Genomic DNA, 25,587 nt, shown 5'->3' on the forward strand with positions numbered 1-25,587 from the left:
TTTTTATGTCTTCCTTAAAGAATATTTTCACAAATCTATATATACATATATATACTAATAAAAATAAAAATAACGTGTACCCCTATTTTACTTTGCAGCTATAACTATACCCAGCGCAGATCACTGTCGTGCACTATGGTAGTTACATATTAATAGAGTGGCATTTCTAATGGTTAAAAGTGATAGATTTAGGCATTGTAAAGAAATGCTTAATGAATCAGAATTTTTAATTTAAGAAAATTAAGTATTTCTCCAACTTTTTCAAACAAATTGTCAACTTTTTTATTTGTGTTGCGTATGTGTTTTAACATTGTGATCTTGTCTGTATTTCTTGATAGTTTAAGTTAGAATTGTGGTCAATCAAAGCTTTTCTTGGGCATTTCTTAGACAGTTAATGGTCGTCCACACTTACATAACCTTATAACTTTTATAAAGACATTTTACATACAATAACAAGTTCAATAATGAGATAGGAAATGCACTAACTACAGGGTACTTTCGTTTCACCGCCTTTTAGCAATCCTTATCCGTATGTTTGCGTGATGTAATTTTCCTTATCCGAACAACCAACGCTGCAGGTCAGTGCGGTGCTCCTAATAAGGTGTCGGCTGTTTTGCGAAGAAACACTAATAGGAATCAAAATTGTTGCACTCTTATAATGCCAAGGACAAATTTTGCAACGGCAACACTTTTATTATCTTATGATATTTGCTATTTGCATCCGTTACATATTAACAGCCCTTGAACACTTCATCAATTTCAGACTGTAATCGTTATATTTGACAATTAGAATGTTGTTACAATTAGAATTTGTGAAGGGTTTAAGGTTAAATATCTACCACCTATAGGAGCGATTCAGTGAACCATAATTTAAAGAAGTCAACGGAAGCAAATATATGAGTGCCAATGATGGCTTTAAAATAAAATTTTATAAAAATTGTAATGTCTAATTATCAAAGTTTTCTAAGGATAGATTTCTTAATGTATCTACTGATCGTAACCCGTCTGAATTCGGGCGGTACCTTTTTTATCGGTAGTTCATGGTGCAAACCATTCCCACCATAACCCAACCTAAGTCCTGGGCATTTGTTTATAAATTTGTAATGTATTAAATTTTTGACTTCCGTTTCATTCATTTAGGGGTACTATTTACAAAACTCATTTTACAGGGGATGATATCTAACTCAGCGGTTTAGGCTGTGGTTTGATCGATACATCAAACATTGATTGGGGGTTGAATTTTAAAAAATTGTATCTTAGTTGTATAAGGAACATTTATGTAAAATTTCAAGCCTCTAAAGGCAGGAAATTGGGTTGTGCATTGATATATCAGTCGGTTGATTTTATATACTTAACGATTGTACTTTTTAAAAAAAAAAAGTATAACTTATTATTACACGTACGATTAATTTAACAATTTACAAAGCTAACCGTTCAAACTTTTTATTTGACTCGTTTTAATGGTCATGGTCCCGACAAGGGTCGCAATGTCATATTGTTTTTTTTTTCTCGAAATCGATTACTTAATAAAATCGAACATGCAAGATCATTGTTATTCCAGCAAGGACGAAATCCAGTTACCGTTCGCTGTCTTGTTTCGAAGAATGTCAACGAGAACTCGACTATTTTATGAATAATTTGCTTTGTTGTCGGTACTTTCCCTCTTATTCAAAAGTGATCGTACAAAAATTGTTTATTTTTTTTTTCATCGCACATAAATTGCATAATTTGACATCTATTACTTAATTTGAGTCTATACTTTGGTCAGTTGTTTAAATATTATTAGAATTACCAACAACTATTAGTCTTTATCCAAGGCTTATCTATGGATTGTGCAGGAATAAACCAACTAACCCTTTTTACACCACTATTTTACGTAGACAAATGAGTCAGCAAGTAAGAATCCTAAAAAGATCCGGATGTTAAAGAATTTATTTTCTCTTCATAACCAATTACAAAGGTAGATAATGGTCTAATGACAATAAACACAACTTCTACTCTTTTTCTTACGTACTCTAAGGTATTAATATTAGAGTAAATCTTTAGTTTATTGAATGTGTAACGTCTGTTCTTCAAGTTTGCTTCTATGCGAAGGAGCGAACATTACTGCAGTATAATAGATAAATGACAATTGTTATGTACGGTGCATTTTACTGATAAGTAAGTTGTTTGTCATCCCATTAGCGAAAGCGCCTGATTCGAGAGAAATTTCAAGCATTCCGCGGAACGCTTTTCTCCGTCATTGAATAGGAAATACAGTAAATCACCTGCAACCAGTATGTCCAATTAGCTGCAGAACAGTAGCTAATAAACTAACATAAATAAACGGTGTAAGGTAACCCCTGGCAGGAAATATAAAATTAGAGCACATAGAGTAGTGTTTATGGAGACCGTTCAAACCCTTTCGTAATAGAGATTATGTTTCGTGGCAACAAGATAACTCAATCCCTAGTTCGAAACCGATATTACCGTGTTACTTACCTACCTGCTCACGGTTTCAACGCGACCCGCGTTACAATTTTACCTCAAACGAATCCTTTCTCTTAATATTAAAGAAATAATACAAAAGTGCAACTTATTTTTAGGCTTGCAAATTATGAATATTACTAGCTGACCCGACGAAATAGTTGTTGACATTTGCTCTCTGTATTTATGTTTACACTTCGATTCGAGTATGCTATATATATTTTAATATCTTTCTAGATTTGAATATGCTGTTTTCCCCCTATTTTCTTTTGAATTTCTGTTCTATAATGTGTAGTATGTCACTGATTTGCAGTGGATATCAATTATTTAAATAAGCTACAGATATGAGACGCTGTCACCCAAAATTTCATATTAGACATCCTCAGTTAGTCTCAATCAATCTCCCTTTGTGAAATTTAGAATAATACTTCTCGTGTCCAGTTTAGTTGCACATCAAGCATAACGTATCCTTTTTTTTCGTGGTACAATTTCAGTAGTACCACTTAAGACATTGGAAATTATAGACGCATGTACTTATAGGTGCAAACAGTCTATATTACCAGGTACATTACTAATATTTTCAAGCATTAAGAGAAACTCTATGATTTTGTAAAGAATAAATAAAAATTACTATCATTTTCAGATGAACAAAAGCTTGCTTCTTAAATATTTGACTAATTTGAGATTTTTTTCTTTCTGTTATCGTTATATTTATTTGTAAAACTTTCAATCGAATGAGGGATAGTGATGGGTGAAAAATTATTTGGTAGATTATACAGCAGGTGGATAAATAAACAAAATTATGTATTAACTGAAGAATTATTAGAAGAAAAATATAAGACGCAACATTAATCTCATTTAATAATATGATCTTGTTGTATGTAGGTACCTATTCTTTTCTATTTTCAAAAAAATCTTAATTATTCTATTGACACTAATTAATTACTTTTATAGTGTATATAGTCAGAGCAAGAATATAAATGTATATCTAATAAGTTAGCAATGGTTATCTATTGGTCCAATGCAGTAAAATATTTTTTTTCCGTTTTAAAACATAAAAAAACTGTATTTATCTTGTATATTAGTTAATTGAGAGTAAATTCTTCGGATGTAGATTTTTTTTACATGAATACCCCCCACGAGTCTATGCTATAATCATGCTAACTTTGAAATTAGTGGTGAAATATATTAAAAAACTTTTTTCACACTTTATTAAATTTTATTGAAGTAAATAGAAGTACTAAATTAGTATGAATCGATTTCAGTTTTATTTATTGTTCCAGTTTGTTTCTCTTAATGACAAAACTTCATGAATAAACAGACGCACTGTAATTTTCACAAATTATCGTAAATTAGTGCTCTAAGCCGGAATGCCGCATTTATACATAATGAGTAGATGGAAAGCATTCTATTTAATTAAAGATGCACGTGGGAATTGTTAACACGTGTCGTTTATGGTAATTGTCTAATCATCAGGATTTAATATGCAAATGTGATCGTTTCAAATTTAAGTATCTATTTTGCTACACATAGAAAGCACTTTTCGACGTGGAAAGCCATAAAAATGGTAATGCATCTTTTTTTGGTGTGTCCAATAACCGGAAGAATGAAAAATTCAGTTCAATTCCAGTGTGTTGTGTTGAATATTCCAAATTCGCAAAAAAGCACTCTAATCGTTACTAACGGGCAAAAATGTCAATTGCTTCATTTCTAGTTAAAACACCACCTTTTGGTCAGTGACTTCTTTCGTGCGTGTTAGGTTTATTAAGCATAATTATCTAATCTTAGTTTGATTAGTCCGCTGGTGTTGAGAAGGTTCCATTATACATCGGTACACACACTTTTGGCGACAATCCTGAGGTCGATCCCGATTTTAACTCTAAACTTTCAATTCCACCCGAGTTCTTCAATAAGTTTTAGAATGAACATTATATCAAAATTATTAAGTGATTTTTAAGTTTATTACTATCAGCAAGGTCTAGTCGCCTTCAATTAAAAGTAGTCACTTCTATGTTCGCAAACGGTTAATTTAGAAATTCGAAAAAGGTTGTATGTTTGGAACGCGGAATTGCACGGGTGCGAAACATGGACGGTGGGCACGACGGAAAAGAAAAAGTTAGAAGCGCTCGAAATGTGGTGTTACAGACGAATGATAAAGATACCGTGGAGAGAGACGGTTAAAAATGAAGAGGTACTAGAAAGAATATGAGAACAAAGGACTCTATGGAAGTCAATAAGAAATAGCCGAGATAGATTAGTAAAATATCTACTAGAGAGACTAGCAGTGGCATATTAGAGGCAGAAACAGGAGTTAAGAAGGGTAGAGGCAGACCTAGATTAGATTACTGTTTGCAAATAGTTAAGGATGTGGGATCTTCTAATTTTGGGGAATGATTAGCTCAGGATAGGAAAGAGTGGAAGTGCGTAACCAACCAATCTTACCGTACTTTACATACCTACCTTGTAAGCCAAAGGTTTTGGTTTACTTGTATTAATTTTCATATCATATTCTGCTTCCAGTTTACGTAATGATTTAGAGCTAACTCTAATTCCTCCTTGTTGGATGCTAATACTGTACGATAATCTTTTAAATCTATCCTTAACAAAGCTGTCTTGTCTTAAATAATATTAATCGCATCTTCAATATACAAAGTTATTTTCTTGCAACTGCCAGTCTCTAACTAGACCAAACAAACGATTTCTAGCCTGTTAATTTACATGTTTTTAAATTTTTATAGATAAGTACGTTATGCTTTACCTATTCATTAAATTTTCTTGCTAAATGATATCTTAATTCATCTAATACTTCTACGCTGTCTACCTTTTCCGATACATTTCCTAACTCTTGTCCTACGTACAGATTTCCTAAATATCCTTTGCCCATTTTCCAACAAATTAACTCTCAATTCTTAAATAACAGACGAAAAATTACTGTTACATTTCTTCGGCCTTGAAAGCTTGGAGCGCAGTTTAAAATGGCGTTCAGGGTTTAGTTTTTACTTCGTGTTTATAAATTTATGTTCACACGGGTTTGTTAACGTTTAGTTTAGAACACGCAGCGCCTGTTGTGTTAGCAAAACGATCTGGTTATGTTCCGCTGAAAACATTTATTATGGAATAGACGCAAGGGTATTTATAATAGATATTTTCAGTTATCACCGATAAAAAATTACTTATATAACAGCGGAAAAAAGAAAAGCCTATAAACATAGATATACATTTAAGAATTAATTTTATGAAGCAACTAAATTAAAAATAGATCAACATAAAGGACAAAGGAGAACATAATGAAATTCTACAAATATTACGACTTTGCGGCGTGTTTCATGTAACTTTACGTATAGGATGCTGTTGGTCTATGTTGCTTACCTTACCTTGATACAAAAATTCCAATTACCTGCAAAACGTTTTGTTTAAACTATGATATCTCATTAATATTACACACATAAATAATATTACTATGACGTGGTTAATGTGGAATATTTCCCGGTACATTTTTAATAGCGCAGCCTATAATCACTAAACGTAGATACTACTTTGTTCAACGTATTTAAACTCAAGTTTTGCTGACGGCTTTTTGTGTTGAAATGATTTTATGAACTATCGGTTACAAAATAATTTAGGTGACGTACACAGAGAAAACTAAATTTTTATGCCGTAGAAATAGTAGAATTTATTAGGTAACTTGTAATAATGTCAATTTTAACATGTTTTTTTTTTAAATTATTTCAAGTTTCTTAATTATTACAATTTAATTTGTAATATCAACTAAGGTATCTAGTAAATCTATTTCTGCAAGGATTTAAGTTTTACAAATTCAGGTCCAAATTGTAATTTTTAAGAAACTTNTTTTAAAAAAAAAAAGTAGTAAAATTCTCTTGTATCTTTTTTATGTCTTCCTTAAAGAATATTTTCACAAATCTATATATACATATATATACTAATAAAAATAAAAATAACGTGTACCCCTATTTTACTTTGCAGCTATAACTATACCCAGCGCAGATCACTGTCGTGCACTATGGTAGTTACATATTAATAGAGTGGCATTTCTAATGGTTAAAAGTGATAGATTTAGGCATTGTAAAGAAATGCTTAATGAATCAGAATTTTTAATTTAAGAAAATTAAGTATTTCTCCAACTTTTTCAAACAAATTGTCAACTTTTTTATTTGTGTTGCGTATGTGTTTTAACATTGTGATCTTGTCTGTATTTCTTGATAGTTTAAGTTAGAATTGTGGTCAATCAAAGCTTTTCTTGGGCATTTCTTAGACAGTTAATGGTCGTCCACACTTACATAACCTTATAACTTTTATAAAGACATTTTACATACAATAACAAGTTCAATAATGAGATAGGAAATGCACTAACTACAGGGTACTTTCGTTTCACCGCCTTTTAGCAATCCTTATCCGTATGTTTGCGTGATGTAATTTTCCTTATCCGAACAACCAACGCTGCAGGTCAGTGCGGTGCTCCTAATAAGGTGTCGGCTGTTTTGCGAAGAAACACTAATAGGAATCAAAATTGTTGCACTCTTATAATGCCAAGGACAAATTTTGCAACGGCAACACTTTTATTATCTTATGATATTTGCTATTTGCATCCGTTACATATTAACAGCCCTTGAACACTTCATCAATTTCAGACTGTAATCGTTATATTTGACAATTACAATATTAAAAATTAAAATGCCAACAACAAAAGAATGAAGGACAACGTTTCATTTAATTCTGAATAGTTCAGGAATAGTACCATGAAGAAGTGAACTGCAATGCAGAGGAAACAAAACTGCAATATCAAACTCACACGGTTAAAGGCTGAAAGCTTTACTTTATAGTGATACTGATCATCGTGAACGCCTAAAATATTAATTAATACTAAATAATACGAAAATATAATTTACAGCACCGCTTTAAGTTAAATAAAAATTGGAATTATCGCGCGTCAAATAGTTTGTGAACTAATTTGACATTTTTAAAGGAGAAGATAAAACCAGTAGGTTTAGTGTTCCTATACATATAATGTAATCGTTTTAAGGGACCAAGTACTAAACACTGCAATTACTATAATTGACGTCCTTCAAGTTAAATTTTTTGAGTTCTTACTAAAGTATCCTTGAAGAAGCGGAAAAGATTTAAAAAAATTTATTTTAAAGTAAACTAAATTCACTGGACCCAATTTATTTGGAGACAAATTTAAAATTGTCAACGTTCAGAAAGGGAGGATTATGTTTGCTATACAATGTCACAAAGATTAGTTTTGTTTAGTAGCGGACCTGGTTTTTATATTGAACCAATTTTATGAGCATCTGGAATGAAAACACAGCTACTTTAATGTTAAAAATCTTTTAAAAAACAATAAAAGAGCTTCTTCAAATGCACATTACAGCACTTGTAACATCCTGCAGAACTACAAGTCTCAGTATACATGGATAGTAAATAAATCTATTTTAGTGCTTTAGTTTAGTTAATAATAAAATTAAACGGATCAAAACTGCTCAGAATCAGTAACAATTAATTAATTATAGCAACAATTATTCTATTTGCATCATAAACACGATAAATACTTTCAAATTCGGGTATCTCATATATCTGTCCTTCATCGGTAATACTATTAAGTTTTTTGGTACATTAATTAAATTCAATATTTACGGTGCCATTATAATAAAAGCGAATTTCACACGTAAAACAAGAAAGTATTTACGTACGAAAACGAACAAAATATTTAATGTCAATGTTGCTATAAATTCTAAGTTTTAAATGGAGTTTATATTTTCGTAATTTTTTCGAGAAAAAATGTAAATTTGGATAACATTAGATACTTAAAAGTAAAAGTAAAGTGATTATAGCTTTTGATCACTGATAATCAGTAGATAAATCAAGAAAATAATCTGATTTGTTCAGAATTTTCATTGACCTTTTGCATACAGTACTTATAAGTATTCCACGCTCATTCATAGCTGAAAAGCTTTGTAATGGTGTGAATTTTCCAGAAAAAAAGAAGAATGTTGAAAATTGGAATTACAGTTTTCAACATTATATTGAACAAGGATAAATTTTAAAATTTTTTAAAACATTAATAATATAAAATTATGATGAAAAGCTCGGTTCCACTTTAACTAGTTATTACCTAATCAATGAGAAAATGTCTTATAATTTGGTTAGTTTTCCTGATATTTTCTAATTTTATACATAACATTCCAATACATGCGTAAATCTACAAATATATATTTTACATAGCAATCAAGTTAGCTGTAGTAATTGTTTTTATTTTCCTTTGTTACTAATACGCGCATTATTCTTGTCTTCGAGAAATAAGCTGCTACCTGTCACGATGAACAGACGTAACATATTCCTGTTATTTCACGGGCACGCGACATAAATAGGTGTAATTTCATTTATCAATGAGGTTGTTGGATACTTTGTTCCAGTTTTTTACACCGATCTAGACACTCCCTTTTAAAATACTCGCATATATGAATGAATATTAATTTATCGGAAAAAAGCAGTTTTCCGCTATTTCTGAATGGCGGCGGGAAAGTTGCAATGTCATCGGTATCTGTACACATATGTGTATGTGTATGTATTGTCTGTTATAATTGCGAATTGGAACGCTTGATTTTTGTTTTGAAAAAAGAGTAAAGAATTTTACTTGCAAGAATTTATACATAGAGCTTATGAAACTGAATTGTGGGTGTACAAACGTCAAATATTGTAAAACAGGTAAACAGATAAGTCGGTAATAAGGTCATTAAATAGGTGTGGCTGTATCCGTGCCAGTAACAATTTACAGTTTTTCTATAGTGGTATAATTTTAAAAAACATACTCATATAATTGGAAAATATAAAAAACATTCATATTTCATAATTATTTGAATGCATGAAATACATTCTCGTTGAAAAAATGTCAAAAAATCACAAAAAGCCCTATGTTTTGTGGACAATTAAAATTGCTGGGTAATTTGGATGATAACAGAGGAAGCCAAAATAGAGAAAATAATAAAAATCATTAAATACATTATTACCAATTTAACTTTTAATGATAAACAATTCAATATTCATAAAAACTAACAATAAATAACAACAGATTTTTGTACATTTAATGAGTTTTTGCAAAGATGTGATGAATATTCTCATTATTTAAAATTTTTACATAATGGGCATAGTTATAAACATTGTCCTTATACACTTATCATATTCAAACTATGAAACCCCTTAATGCAGCTAATATGCTGAGGTACACGACTTTATACTTTTTTCTATTAGAGAAATCATTTTACAAGGAAATTTTATTTTCCAAAATTTTTTACACTAACGAAAGCTGTTAATGAACCAATGATATTGTTTCATCTACAAATATTGGTATGAATTTTCTTTATGGATACAGATAATTGTGTCATTTATTTTGTATTCCCGTATCCTCTCATAATTCTCTAATTTTTCATTTTGAATAGTCATATTTTTTGTTATTGCAGGAAGCACACTAAAAATTCGACTTCTTTTGACTGTTATAACTTTTTGCTGGTGGTGTACGATTCGAACCATTGTATCAAACATGCCAATGCATGAATTAAGTTTTGAAATTATAGAGATTGCGAAATCTTTTGACACATTGTTATATTGTTCGTTATTTATACTCATCATCGGATCCTGAAAGTAAATCACAATTTCGGAAGTGCGAACACGCAATTTTTCTATTACTTTTGTTCAAACAGAATACAAATGACCGGAGAGAAAGTCAAATCAAGGCTTATCAGATATCCCTAAGACAGGAGTGATCGTTTTCAGTGGTAACCGTGGAAGTGGGGGTTGAACTATATAAAATTAACAACTAATAATGAAGAAATCAGTTACCGACTCCCCTTTAGGACAAAAACTGTATAAGTGCTCAACATGAAGACCTTGGTACGTATTATGACAGAATTAAGCATTATTTTTTTATAAGCGTACGACAAAGATTAAATCCTCCTAAAAGTTACTACTAATAGTAATTATTATAACTTATTATTATTATAAGTTATTAAACATGTGACTTTAGCATACTTTTGATGATAAGTATTAAAATTTTTTTTACAAAAATTCTACTGATAAAAAAGATTGTTCATCACTCATCTCTGCCGATAATTTGTCAAAATGTGACAAGATATTTAATTCCACATAAATGGTCTTTTTAAAAAGATTTTGAATATGAACTGAGTAGCTACCTAAAAGTTTGGATCATTTGTAAATGTTTCATAAAAAGCAAATAATTCTAAATTTATACTGAAATGTATATGCTAATGGAAATGTGTGCAATCTGTCATTGTATACAATTCCAAGGAAATGTATATAATTCCTAAAATCACCCGGAAATGTGTGAAATAAATTATATTAGACACATTTCCTAGGAAATCTATACATTTCCTAAATAGCAATCGGAAATGTATTACATTCAAGATGTCATTTGGTACGCAGGGTTAGCGAGGGGAGGGTATTGCTTTATCCGATCAGGCGATTTATTGTATTCCCAGATAACTATGATTCTCAGTTTATTAACATTTCCTAGTACAATATCGGAATTTCATACAATTCCTAGGAAGTGTATACATTTCCTAGGATATGTGTGTATTAAAAAATATTTGAAACAATATTTTATACATTTCCTAAATAGGCTCGAAAGTGTATACATTTCCTAGGATATGTGTGTATTAAAAAATATTTGAAACAATATTTTATACATTTCCTAAATAGGCTCGAAATTGTATACATTTCCTAAGAATTGTGTACAATTCCTAGATTGCATTCATTTCTGGTAACATGTACATATAAAGTAACGCAAATGGTTAAGGAGTTATAGCTTTATTTATTAGGGAAATCTCATGCATGACCGCTATTTGAATGTCCAATTTAATAAGAATTGCATTTCTGTGTTTGTCTATTATTTAATCCGTTGTTAGATTATATATTTATGCATGTGTAGATATGAACATTTTTTTATCATTTTGCGAGATTATTACGTAAAATCCTATTGATTTATATACCTAGTATATTATAGTAACGGGAGACCACTTTTACTTTTCTTTTAAAAAACTACAAGGACTTCTAGTTCCTTCAGAAACTAACAACCTTTGTCTTTCACGTAACTAATTGGATCATGGAATGGGTAAGGGCGTGAATATGCCCTACCCTTTTACTTATTCACTAAAAAAGAAAAAGAAAATAATACACTTCTAACAGTAAGCTGAAGACACTTAGGCACTCCGTGAATAAATTACTTATTTTGAAAAAACTTAACCTTAACAAACAATTATCAGTTAAAACTAACACAATTGTTAAATTTAATATTACAAAATGACGTAACAGCAATAAATGTTACTGTGAATACATTGCGTTTGGTACAGTTACTACGCATATTGTTAAATAAATAATTAATGAACTTGTATGTTCCAGCTTTTGAACTTGATCGCTTTTGAAATTTAATGTTATAATTAAGTACATTTACTAGTAATGAACTTGAGGCAAATACGTAGTGCTTGTTAATTCATTAAAATGTAAACCAATGTAAACATTCCATGTGACCTTTAATTAATTTCGAAATCGGGCATAATTTCGGAATTGGTCCCCCAAAGAAAACTGCAGGGAAGTTAAAAATTTTGGCAATCAAAAAGCCCAATTTAATTTCACTAATAAAAAAAGTAAATTTCAATAAATTATTATTAAAATATTTCTATTTGCACAGTTGTCTACAATTTCCGTTTTGTTTTTGTACGTTAACTGCATAAGTCGTGCACAATCCCTAATGCACACGACTGCACGAGTCATTCACGACAAAAAATTGTCTCTTGAGCTTACATGTTCTTATTCCGATCTCCCCTCTTCCTCAAATGCTTGATCGGTTATTGAGGTTGCAGCCAACAATCGCGACTTGCATTTTTATCCTGAAATCCCGTGCAGGACCAATTTCGCGTCAAACGTATTGCACAATAACATTGGCACAGACACTAATGAACTGCATCGTTTGCATTGTAAAACACTTTCTCTATTAGCGTGTATGTGATCGGGATAGTCAACTACTATGGCAGTGATAGTGTTTCAAGAACGCACGCACTTGATATTCGCCAACCATGCATAGTTTCGGCAAGTAGATATCCACATATTTAAATGGACCTTGTTGGAGCATACGTAATCCTAAAATGTAGCATCGTACTACAGATGGCGTTTACCGCGCTATTTGTGGTATTTTCTAAAACGCGCTGTTAAGGCAGCAGATAAAAGTTGGTTTGTGTTCTGTCGGAGCTGTCTACGACGCGCTGATGAGATCCAAAAAGATCGAAATCGCGATCCGCGTCTGGCAGTTTCGACAGAATACAGACCACTTTGAATTATTTTATGCCTAGTGGCATCTAGATACTGGTCAATGTGGTTCTAGATATCTAACGGGTCATATGTAATGTGAAACAAAATTTTACACTTTACACTTAACGTTATACTATATACATTCTGATTTGTTTCTTTCGGTCCATTTTGATCTGAACTGATCTGAGCCGTTTTCTTTTAAGATTTTCTTCAGTTTACTGGTGTGCGCTGCTTTGGCCACCGAAAAGGCTGAAGATAAAGAAGTCGAAGCTTCAGCTGAGAAAAAACAAAGTAAAAGAGGAGTTCTTGGACTTGGACTTCACGGATCGCTCATTGGACCATCTGCATTGGGACATGGTTTAGCTCTTGGTCCCGGTATTGGCGCTGGTCCTCTTGGTGTTGGCCCTCTTGGTGCTGGTCCTCTAGGTGCCCCCATTGGACCTGCTTCAATCGACTTGGGCTCTCACTCCCACACTCATACAACTATCACCAGGAATTTAGGATTGCCAGTACCTGTACCACAACCTGTCCCAGTTGACAGACCTGTACCAGCCCCATACCCAGTAAATGTACCATATCCAGTTGATCGTCCATATCCAGTTGATGTACCAAGACCATACCCAGTTGCTGTAGACAGGCCATACCCGGTGCCTGTTGATAGACCTGTCGGAGTACCAGTGCCACATGCCGTACCAGTTCCAGTTGACAGACCAGTAGGTGTTCCCTATCCCCAACCAGTTGGAGTACCAGTTCCAGCACCTTATCCCGTAGGAATCCCCCACCCAGTGCCAGTCTCCGTTGCCAAACCTCTTCTCATTAAATCCATCCACAGCCATCACTTGTGATAACCTAATTTATCAATAGCATATTGTGAAAATTATGTATTAAAAAATCATGTTTGTCTTTTCAAATTTTATAGTGTAGTCTTGATAGCCAAATTATAAAAATAAGACTATTTTACACAAACTGCCTCTCTCTATTCTTGCGCTGTGTCCTCCATAAGCAAGTTATTCAATTTCCTTATGACGGATGAGATTTAATACTGAAATTTAGTTTTGTAAGGCTTGTAAATTTCAATCTCTTATAAATTTCCTGTATTATACGGACCTCCTGTTTAATTTCTTTATAACTGCAATAACATTAAAGAAATATAAGGAAAATTGTAGCTTATTCTCATTTACAATCCTTCTTTTTCAAGAAACCTACAGCGTATAAGGACGAAGTGTATTTTTTATACTTGTAAAACAGTGTTCTTACAATTGTTCGTGTTTCTTCTACACGACTATTACAAAGTTAACAAAATCGAATTATATTTTAGTGTTCCGTTTTACAGAACATTCTGAGGGGTACTTATAATTATTTTACAATTGATAAGAATNTTTTAACGTGAAGTTCTTAAAAAATACAAACTACAATAGACGTTTTCCTGTTTTATTGTTTTTAGTCACGTTGAATAGTTAATGAACTGTTATTATTATAAGGACGAAGTGTATTTTTTATACTTGTAAAACAGTCTTCTAATATTGTTTGTGTTTATTCTACACGACTATTACAAAGTTAACAAAATCGAAACCATTTTTTAGTGTTCCGTTTTACAGAACGCTCTGAGGGGTAGTTATATTTATTTTACAATTGATAAGAATGGATGAATCAGTAGGATCACTAATCTATAGTATTCCAAGCCAATGATTGCATTATGTTGGTTGTTTTCCCATATTTCCAATTTGACATTATTGTTTTATTCAGACCGATAAAAATGTTAATGTTGTAAATTAGTTACCTCATCCTAATATTTAATTACTTCTATTATCATATTTGCTAACAAAGTAAGAAGATAATGCATCTACCTGTGCATTGTTTTGGATGTAGTAATATGTTGTTCACTAACGAAATTAGAACGAATATAAAGTTGTCTTCGCAAAAAAGATGAAAGGCCTTATCGTTCTTTTCAGTTTTTGTGGTTTCATTTTTGCTACGGAAAATAATGTGTGCATTTCTTTCGGCGATTATTACAACGATATGGAGAATAATCCAAACTGTTACTTTAATCCAGAAGCTGATTTAGATGTGGCAAGTACCTACTTTATACGTACGTTCAAAGCATTTAATTAGGCTTATAATTAAGTGCTTCCATAGATTACGTTTATGTAAAGACAACACGCAATTCATTCGCTTTTAATATTAACAAAATACTTCAAATAAAGGTGTAATGTCAGTACTTTTTAGACACGAATTATTTCAAGGAATGGATATCCGGTCGAAGCACATTCAGCTCTGACAGTCGACGATTTTATGCTAACGCTTTTCCGAATTCCCCATGGGAAAGTACCACGTCAAGGATATACTCCAACTCCTGTACTTCTCCAGCCCGGAATGGGTCTTAATTCTGTGTCATATGTTGATAGGGGCAACACATCCTTGGGTTAGTAACGAGTATTTTTAATAATTTTCATTAAATGAGAACTGTTTGAATTCTTGGTTAGTAATTTATCGAAACTCCTAAATTTCAATCGGGGTTTCAAACTTATTTGTTCTCATCCGCACGCCACAGGGAGTCTCAATAAATTACTAACCAAACCGAACTTTTTCCGTAAAAGGAAGGTGATGTAATAGAATAGTGAAAATAGTTCTAGTGAGAGCATATCACTTAAACGGTGCAAATCGTACATAGGGATAGTTGATGAAATTTAAAAAACCTCTGGTAATACATGCAAGCTATTCGAAATTCTAGAACGTTGTTATGAATACTAAGAAAAGCTCTGGAAAACACCTATGATGAGCTTCAAATCTAATTAATAAAAATATTTCCAAATACTACTTTTTAATCAGTTCAAAAATCTTCAATTCACTGTCTACAAATACGAATCAAAATTTACTAAAGTAGAAAGAGGAGACTGTGGTAAATATTATTTAAAAAAAGAACAAAAATTAAAAGGAATACTCACCCCTAATTACCACAAAAAAATTTATTTGAGCGGACACGAGTTTCGCCCACTTCATACGTGTCCGCTCAAATAAATTTTTTTGTGGTAATTAGGGGTGAGTATTCCGTTTAATTTTTAATTAAAATTTACTAATCCCTAAAATTTTCAGCTTTCCTTCTGGCCGACGCTGGTTTTGACGTATGGTTGGGAAATTTTCGGGGTTCGCAATATTCCCAAGTTCATTTGTTTCTCAAGTCTGACTCCATAGCCTATTGGAATTTCAGTTTCCACGAGTTGGGAATTTACGACATACCAGCTCAGATTTCCCTGATCAATGAAGTTACTGGACAAGAAGGAAATATTTTGTATTTAGGATATTCAATGGGCAATACGGCTGGATACGTTTATAATACTATTTTTCCCGAACAAGCTTCAAAATACATAAAAGTATTCATTAACCTAGCTCCAGTTATCTATACTGATAATATAAAATCAGTCTTCAAGTATTTTACTTTCTTATGGGAATGGGCACAAGTAAGTATTACCTTTCCCGTAGGAAAAATTTCCATTCTATTTCCATTAAAAAAATGCCATTTAATTACCACTAATAATAATTAATGGTAATAGATGGAGAATTGTCAAAAATTCCTAAACTCAATGGGATTTCCATTGCGTTCCATTGAAACTTCCATTCCTGAATCGAATGGAAATCCTAGTGTCACTTCTTTATTTTTTACCTTTAATTATTGTTAGTGGTAATTAAAAGACAACCTTATTTTTTAATAAGTTTTAATCATCTCAAACCAGATCTCAATTTTTAGGTACCCAATTGTGTTCCATTTATACTGAATGGTTTTAAATAGAATTTATAAATTTTGCATTGGTTCCCATTGAAAATCAATGGAAGTTTTTCTTAATATTAATGCAATTATTGTAAATGGAAACAATTATTTTTCCATTTATACCAAATAGTTTTGAATGGAATTTACAAATATTTCATTGATTCCCATTGAATTTCAATGGAAACTTTTCCTACGGGTTCCCAATAAGACCTTTAATAAGTAATACACTGTTTTAAAACTTATGTAAAATATCTTAACACCATTTGAAAAAGTCTCAAATTAGAAACGTAACGTCGGTGTTGGTTTTGTTATAGTAAATTCTTTTTGTCTCTGATCGACTCTGATTATTTTATAATTTTGTTACATTCATCTTTCTTAAAATTTACTCGAAAATACGTAAAACTTGGAACACAATGCAAATTTCATTTTGAACGATAATCATTTTAGTTCCTGACCGATGGCAATGCCTTTCATAAAGACCTTCTAAAACGTGACCGAGTTAGCACAGAAATAATGAAGCGCATTTGTTTACCGTATCCCATTCAAATGAAGCTATGTTGGCTGGGTATAATGCTATTGACTGGTTTTGATGTAGATCAAATGGATCCTGTAAGTGTTTTGCATATCTATTTAAAATTACATTATTTTCTTGGTCAGGTTGTCCAGACGTACATGCAAACTGTTCTGTTAATGAAGGATTCATTAAAGCGCGTTCACTTGTTTTGTTTTAAGTACTTTGAAAAATATCATATTTCCACCACAATGTTTTAAACATTTCTGCTGAATAAACAAGAGAACAAAGGAATACATGTTAATTAGAAACTACTAGATCATTATCTCCACGTATACAATATTCATATACATACTACATAACACAGTCGTGCATATTTTTTGATATCTAATGTAAAAGTAGCAAAATTTAATATTTGTTCAGAAAACTACCTATTTAGACAAACAAAACTTCTTGAGACTGCTTTACACACTAATTCACCCGTATAAAGTATAAATAAAAGATATTGCGAACGAATTACAGGGATTAATCTATTGGGAATAAAAATAAATAATTGATTCAACTGACTTTGCTAGTGCGGTTGTGACTTAATTAATTTATTATTACGATGAGGCAGAAGTAGAAATTTTCTGCTTTTCCTGCCTATTCGCATGGCGCCTCTTTGTCTTTTCTCATTGTTAGTAACAATAAGATACATATTAGTTGCACCAATCAAAGTCATCGTTATCGTTTACGTATACATGAAAATTTTAATAACTTATTGATAATACTTTTATTGGAGATAAAGACCAAGCGTTTAAGGAATAAAGAAAAAAAATAATTAAGATCTACATCGACGAATCTAGTTATCATTTTACTTACATATAGATTAAGGTTCTTGTCTTCGAGCCACACCTACAGGTATGTAAAGAATTTTGTATAAATCTTTAGGTATTATATTTTGATCTTATGTATTTGATTGATAAATCTGTCAGAAATAAAAAATTGAGCACATTTGCAATGGAATTTTAATTCATTTAACGTTTTTTTTATCAAAAATTTGATATATTAATCACTACAAAATTTTATAAATAAGTATCTCTTTAGTGTATCTTTTTGTTTTATCCCCGCACCCAGAAATTTATGTTAATTTAATGTTTAAATATTTACCCATTATCCTCATTCCTTTGGAATAAAATTTTACTAATGAAGATGAATAACTATGAATACTGACCATAATGTTTTGCTTCTTTCTTGATGAGAATTTTATTTTCTAAAAACGTTCTTTCAAACGTTTGTGGATTATTTGTAATGCAAAATATGAGAATCCTAGCAATACAAAAGAACTTAAACGGAATATTATGATATATATTTATTTCAATAATTTTCTTATCCGGACTTTCATTCTCATTAACCCTAACCCTATAGGGTAGTATATTCACCACTTAGCATATTTGCATTGCCCAAGCAAGCAGCGCTCTGCTACTCTTAAATAAAAAAGCAAATTTTTGTCATGAAATTAATTATGATCTGTTTTTGTATTTAACTGAACATCCTCAATATCACTACATATCAATAATGATTGTTTTTGCAATTAATTATAGAAGTATCTCCAAATTATTTTAGGAGACATTGCCGGTAACAACTATTCAACACACTGACTCAATACCTGCAAAGATGGTGACCCATTTTATTCAAGGAATAAGTTCTCATGGTTTTTACCATTTCAATTATGGTGTGGAAGAAAACATTAAATTATATGGGAGTGAAACACCACCACCGTATAATCTATCTACTGTCAAAGTGCCTGTGTATATAATTTATGGAAATAACGACTGGCTTTCTACTGAGCAGGTATTTAATTTCGCTAATACCAAAAATTATTTGTATATTTCAAACGTCACGGGTATTCGAAATACATCATTCTAATAAAAAGGATTAAAAGCAGATACTTGGTTAGTCTTTCACTTTCGACGACTGTTTGGACAGTATTGAGTATGTTTGTTACTCTTGAAAATGACATACCACTGCTACTAACTGTCGAGGTTTCTCGGTATATTTACGTTAGTGAAAAGGTAACCAAGCATTCTGCAATTTTTTCGCTTAAAAATAAAAAGATTAAAAGTACATAAAGAGAAAAATCTTAGAAAAGTTACCACGCTGTCTCATAATCATAGTGTTTTTAACTGACAATGAAAAATTACCAATAAGTTCATTGTGAAAACTCAAAATTCCTTCCGCGTGAAGCAAATTTGTAAACAACACCCTATGGAAAAAATTAAGCTATTCAACACTATTCTTTCGAAACCACCGACACAAATGGTAAGGATGCAGCAACTGTTCTGCTGACTGAATTTACCTGTACTTTTAACTACATTTTTCTAGAAAATGATAAATCGTTTTAATAAAAAACAGTGATACTCCTAATCGATCACCCATTCGAAAATTATCTCGACGAACCAATTAATATTAAATAATCGGATGAAAAACTTTATCTCCTAAACACGCAGAACCCCCAATGTTACATTTACCTATATGTGTCTCAATGACATAAACTTATTGCTACTTGATGTCTTATTTTTACATTGTACAGTCATGTTTTGAAAACGACGCCTATTTATTTTGCAGGACGTCTTAAGACTATATGCAGATCTTCCAGAAGCTGCTAAACAACACGGAATTTACAAAGTCAACTGGACCCACTTCACGCATACTGATTTCTTGCTAGCCAAAGATGCAAAAACATTAATTTATGACCATTTGATAAAATTCCTTGAAAATTTCAATTCCTTATAAATATATCATACAATAACAACATTTATATATCATAAGGACCAACAGGACTATGCTTAAATAAAAATTAATTATCATTAAAATATTTGTGTCATTTCGCTAACATCTATGTTTTGGTTTCGCAAAACATAATTTCCGTTTTTTTTTTGGTTTCCGATTTTCTTATAACAAGGATATTCAGACGTTCTCTTTTTTATCAATAAGCGACTAGCTTAGAAATTTTCTATCAAGCGCTGATTCTCTACTAATATTAATAAAATTTTACTATAGTCATATAATTGACATCTATGGTCAACAGCTAATACTTCAAGCAATCACTACTACCAATAAATTATCTGCCATAAGCAGACACTAGCTTTACCTATTGGAGACAATTTAACGTATAACAGAATTTGTTGTAGAGTAGTTATCCTTTGTTTCAGCGGCTCTAGAAACGGACTTGCTAGTATGTAAGTACTATAGATGTCGGTTGTTGCTGTATAAATTGAGAGGCACATTTATGACAACAATGGCAATAATAATAGGTATTAGAGTGACTTGACCTAAAGAAATAATAAAAGATAACGAAGAAAATAGAAACACTTTCATTTTTTTTACATCTGAATTACCACACAGTACAACTTTGACACACACACACAAATTGCTCCCATTAACAACTTTAAATGGATCATTAATATTGTTTAACAAATATTTATTTTCATTCTTTTAATCATCCTGTATGCAGAAAGTGTCTACCACAACAGAAAATACTTTTAAAACAAAATAAAGTAATTAACTCATACTTCATGAAAAGATTCATTGATAAAAATGCTTTTCGGCAGTTAAGTCATTATTACAGTTCTTTGACAAGCAGTATGTAAAAGCTATCTGATAATAGTTAACCAGCTGAACATTTTATAAATTTTATAGAATATAAAATTCGTACATTATAGGTATATAAATTTCCTAAAACATAAAGGTACTAACGATGGTGTTCAAACTTAATTTTGAAAAATTGGTATATTTCATTTCATTAGGGCGTCTGTAACATTATATACATAAAGTAGTAAATTGTATGCTTTAAAAACACATATAATCAATTTTTAAAGGTAATTTGCCATTGTCATTGTTAAACATTGTATATTATTAAAAACCGTATAATATTTAGAGAGCTTATAATCGACTTTTACTACCAACCTCGACAAGCTGTCTTACCGCGCTTGGTCAGTTTTTATCCTGTATTTTGATTGTTTACAAGGGGTTCTTAAATGAATTTCCACTTTTGTGGATATTTTTAACGTGAAGTTCTTAAAAAATACAAACTACAATAGACGTTTTCCTGTTTTATTGTTTTTAGTCACGTTGAATAGTTAATGAACTGTTATTATTATTAAATTGTTAGACACCCTTATATTTAGATTATCGTCTATTTTAGATTTTAAAATTAATTTTGCTATAAGATGTATAAAATATTTATCAACAATGTCGTACTTTTTCCGTTATGGAAGCGTTATTTGAGCACACACTTAATTGAACTTAGTAAAACAAATAAATGAAACCACTCACCATAACAAATAATCTAAGGGTTAGCAGAGAAATTCCAAAAACTTGTTCCTATAAGAGAGGGAAAAGTTAGTTAAATAGTTTATTACAATTTAATTTCTATAAACTAGACACATTAAAAGGCTTTGTTATTTATTATGAAATCGTGTGGTTATTCAAAATCCTGATCAAGAGTATGAGAAACTGAGAAACCTAAATATGTAGATTATGAAGTTGTTTACAAAAAAGTTAAAACTTACACATTTTAAACGGTTGATAGCTTCAAACTTAAATCATTTTCACCAGTTTGAAGGTTTTGTATTTTGTTATTGTTTAAAAATACACATTTTTTATCAACAAGTGTTAATCGCAATGGCTTACGATGGTATAAATGTACGTATACGAAAATTGGTTTAGGACCAATCACTTCTGAGGAAAACCTCACTAACAGTTTACGTACACATTACAGCAACCTTGTGAAAATTTTCTTGCAATTCAACAAGGTCAATTCACTTGTGACATTATGAACAAGAAATTATTGCAATATTTCTTGTAGGATACGCATATTTTGTGGCATAATTTATATAAACCGCAATAACAAATTCGACTAGACGAATTAAAATATTGTTACGTAAATTTTATTAATAATATTAAAACCTACTCGACCCGCGTTCAGTTCAAAGAGCCGAAGATTATAAACCAATACTAATTATAAGTACAAGGAAAAGCGCATTTTTTAGAACACCTCGTCTATGAAGGAAAAAGTGATTATGGAAATGTTGATAGATAAAATTTTTACGTATATAATAAAATAAAATAAAACATAATAAAAAAAATAAAGTGACTTATTTAAAAATTAAACAAGTGATTTACTGATTTCAAGGATACTTTAAAGAAGAAGGTTAAACAGCAAATGTAGCTAATCATCCATCATTAGCAATGTAATGTTTAATTATTCAAATGATTCTCGACAGCCTTACACACAAAAGGAATTAAATTTAGCTAAACTGGAAATAAAAATGTACTAGATTGACGTTTAAATTGTCAGGAATGCCTTGGAAATAATGTCAAGATCCTCCTTCATTACAAATCTTTTGCGATTTTCTTCAATATCGATTGCTACAATTATGACAAGCAAAAGTTCGACTAATATAACTCTAACTATCACTCGTCCGCCACCATCTAAAACATTTTTTTACAAGACAATCCCTACCCTCTAACGTTACCCCTGAACGGTCACTCACATTTACAGTCAACATTTATTTTATCCCTTTTTCAATTTTCACTGTTCTTAAAGGTCATCCGCATCGCCCACACATATAGAGATTTACCCACGAAATGATTTTAATGCTATTACACAAATATTATTTAATGAAAAAAATGCTAATTTAAACCATTACTTATTCAATCGACTAGTAGAACAATCGCTGTAAAAAAAAAAACAGGGTTGAGATGATTTAAATCATGATTTTAATCAATCTGATATTTTTTTGAAATAAAATCATGATTAATTTAAGAAAATGAAGTTAGTTGGGCACTTAAAAATGTATTTATTTATAAAAGAAGTAAAACCTAGGAACATTTTTATGTTAATATTTATTGCTTATTATAACAATTACAAAAGGATTCAACTGTTTTTTACAAAAACATTTTTTAAGCAATTTTTAATACAAAAAGCAAAACTGTAGGTACCTAAGGAAGAACTTTTATAGTTAGTACCCAAGTTTGTTTCTTATATCTGAATGTACGAGTCAGTACACTATAAATCGTAAAAATTATTACAAAATGGGAAATCCTAACTAATATTTATCCAAAAAATGAATACTGTTCCCGATGGATAGAAAAATTAGTTTTATGTGATCGTAGATAATTTTTGACACTTTTTATATTAATTAGAATGTAAAAACTAGCCAAAAGTAGATTTACTAAAAAGCAAAAAATAATTCGATTTTTGATTTTTTTTTTAAATCACGATCTTTATTGACCTTGAAAATAAATACAAACAATCGATTATTAAAAAACAATATGATTTATCTATATGTATGTAATTAAAAATTTTTTTGGTAGATATCTAATGCAATATTTTTGTAGCCAAATTTGTTGTTGTCTACGTTAATGAGGCGAAAACTTAATTAATTGTCTATATATGTACATTACTCAGTTTCATTCACTATTTTAATTCATTTAAAAATACGACTAAATTTAAATAATTTCATGCGTTAGAAGTGATAATCAACTGACCCTATATATATGATTTGTACTTACAAGAATGATGTTCAAAGATTGCTTTATTTGGATTAATTCACAAGTAAGTAGGTATATTAGGTACAGACAATAGAGTTTTACACTTAATTTATTGAAAGATAAAAACTTGGTTAGTTCCACGAAATTATTTTATCGTATCTTAACAATACAGATGCTTCGGCTTACTGTCTTCTCTGTAATCACTTTTTGAAAATTGTATACATATAATAGCCGAATCAAAAAAAAACATAAACATATAACACAACATTTCGTGAACAAACCAAATGTTAACGTTTTAATCTATTAAGTGTAATTAACATGTTTCATCAAACGATAAATCGCATTATTTCTACGAATGGAACTTTTGTGAGCGAAATTGATGCAAATACTGCTGCTGATTACTTGAAAACAAGGATTACATTAATTAACATTTAAAACTAATTGTAATTTAAAACGCTTATATGTATCTCATCGTCAAAAATAAACACAAACTGTATAAAAAAAGAAATAATACGTCAATAAACATAAAGCAATATGATAAAAAAGACGGAAACAACATTCGTGAAGCTACAATTAATTATAAAGACGATGGATTAATTAATTATTTATTTATGTATGGAATTTATTAAATAAGAAGTTAAGGACGTAATTGTTCAAAAAAAACGAAATCCCCACCGTTAGTCAAGGTGACAGACATCGAGTAGGTACAGTAATATTTTTAAAAATTTTAAGTATGAATTCGTTTTCAGAGATCGAGTGTATAATATACGTATGTTACTGTAAAACCTCCTATTCTCATTGATACAAGTCAAGGGCTTTTGACCTGCTATAGGTACAAATAAAGTGTTGAGATGCTATTAGGTGCGCAATGTCTCATATCAACCATGCAGTCAATAAGTTTGATAGTGCTTGTGATTAGTGGCGTTCTGTCGGATATGAGAAATCAAAAGAACAACGTGTGCCCAACGTTTGAGGACTATTTTACAATTGAAAATAACCCCCGGTGTTGGTTTGACATTGCCGCAGCCTCAGATGTGGTAAGATTGTACAAAACTCAAAATTTTATCACTGTAAGAAGAGGCATTACAACTGCTGTTAGATATTAACGTTTAATTGGTGTTTTTCTTATACCATATTATTTTAAACGTCTTTAGAAGATAATTATAAGATAGTAGATTAAACATCAAAGCGATTATTCCATACCTTAAAAAACAATCAAAAATTTGTGGATATATCCAATGTAATGAATAGAAAAAAGGGAAGAAAATTTACTAAAGGGTTTTTAAAAATTTAAAGCAAAAAATATGTCTATATATAATAATAAAATTATATTTACTTAATTAGATAAAAAACAAAATCTAGGAAGAGCAAATGATTGATGTGCCAGATGATGAAGACTAATTATTCAATAGACAAACGCATTTTAATTATGTATTCGCATATTACTTATTTGTTTGATTAATTTATTCATCTACGCTTACAGGTATGAATTACAACGTAGGTAATCAATTCACTTGTCGGTATAGGTAAATATGTAGATAATATATACAACATGTGCATCTAATATTCAATATTACAAATAAGTTAAAATAGTTACAATTTTTAATTACTTTAATTAATTACCAGTCTGGACCATTCCACCTAATACCTTAAAAACCACTCGTAATAAACCATTAAATCTAAAAATAAGTACAAGTTATATTGAAGTCGTCTGTCTTTGTATAACACTTGTGAATTTCGACTTTTAAATCTATAATGTCAATGCAAATTAGTTAATATTAACTGAACCAGTTAGTGAATTGAAAATCAGTGGAATTAGTAAAAAATAAATAAAAGTAAATTCAGAAGAAAAGGACCTATCATTTATACCAATGAACCAACCAATGATTAGCTCAAACATTGGAACTTCAACGATAAGAAGTAATGTTTTATATTTTAACTGTAATGATATCAATGCAGTTTATAATTA

General features: G+C 30.7%; 3 protein-coding genes across 3 annotated transcripts in view; all 3 read left to right on the top strand.

The window, feature by feature from the left end:
• The first annotated feature begins 10,272 nt into the window (after positions 1-10,272).
• On the top strand, positions 10,273-13,958 carry LOC108733322 (tetra-peptide repeat homeobox protein 1). Its single transcript, XM_018464423.1, has 2 exons — positions 10,273-10,374; positions 13,008-13,958. The coding sequence occupies exons 1-2, from the start codon at positions 10,363-10,365 to the stop codon at positions 13,647-13,649; spliced, it is 654 nt and encodes a 217-aa protein (XP_018319925.1). The 5' UTR covers positions 10,273-10,362; the 3' UTR covers positions 13,650-13,958.
• A 696-nt stretch (positions 13,959-14,654) lies between these two features.
• LOC108733292 (lipase member K-like) lies at positions 14,655-19,926 on the top strand. The gene is made up of 6 exons (XM_025975961.1): positions 14,655-14,874; positions 15,031-15,226; positions 15,898-16,262; positions 17,018-17,179; positions 18,687-18,914; positions 19,689-19,926. Exons 1-6 carry the CDS (start codon positions 14,731-14,733, stop codon positions 19,854-19,856), a joined length of 1,263 nt encoding a protein of 420 aa, XP_025831746.1. The 5' UTR covers positions 14,655-14,730; the 3' UTR covers positions 19,857-19,926.
• Positions 19,927-24,368: 4,442 nt separating this feature from the next.
• The window catches only part of LOC112904856 (lipase 3-like), a 10,281-nt gene continuing 9,062 nt past the window's right edge, over positions 24,369-25,587 (top strand). Inside the window, exon 1 of the mRNA XM_025975960.1 lies at positions 24,369-24,655. Within this exon, the coding sequence (XP_025831745.1) occupies positions 24,470-24,655 (186 nt within the window). The 5' untranslated portion in view covers positions 24,369-24,469. The remainder of the gene's footprint in view (positions 24,656-25,587) is intronic.

This window comes from Agrilus planipennis, unplaced genomic scaffold (assembly GCF_000699045.2).
Source record: "Agrilus planipennis isolate EAB-ADULT unplaced genomic scaffold, Apla_2.0 scaffold12, whole genome shotgun sequence".
NCBI lineage: Eukaryota > Metazoa > Arthropoda > Insecta > Coleoptera > Buprestidae > Agrilus > Agrilus planipennis.

Coding starts and splice junctions, on each gene's coding strand:
- LOC108733292 (XM_025975961.1), top strand. CDS start 14,731: ATGAAAGGCCTTATCGTTCTTTTCAGTTTTTGTGGTTTCATTTTTGCT. Junction 16,263..17,017: donor TCTTATGGGAATGGGCACAA/GTAAGTATTACC, acceptor TAATCATTTTAG/TTCCTGACCGATGGCAATGC. Junction 18,915..19,688: donor ACTGGCTTTCTACTGAGCAG/GTATTTAATTTC, acceptor TTTATTTTGCAG/GACGTCTTAAGACTATATGC.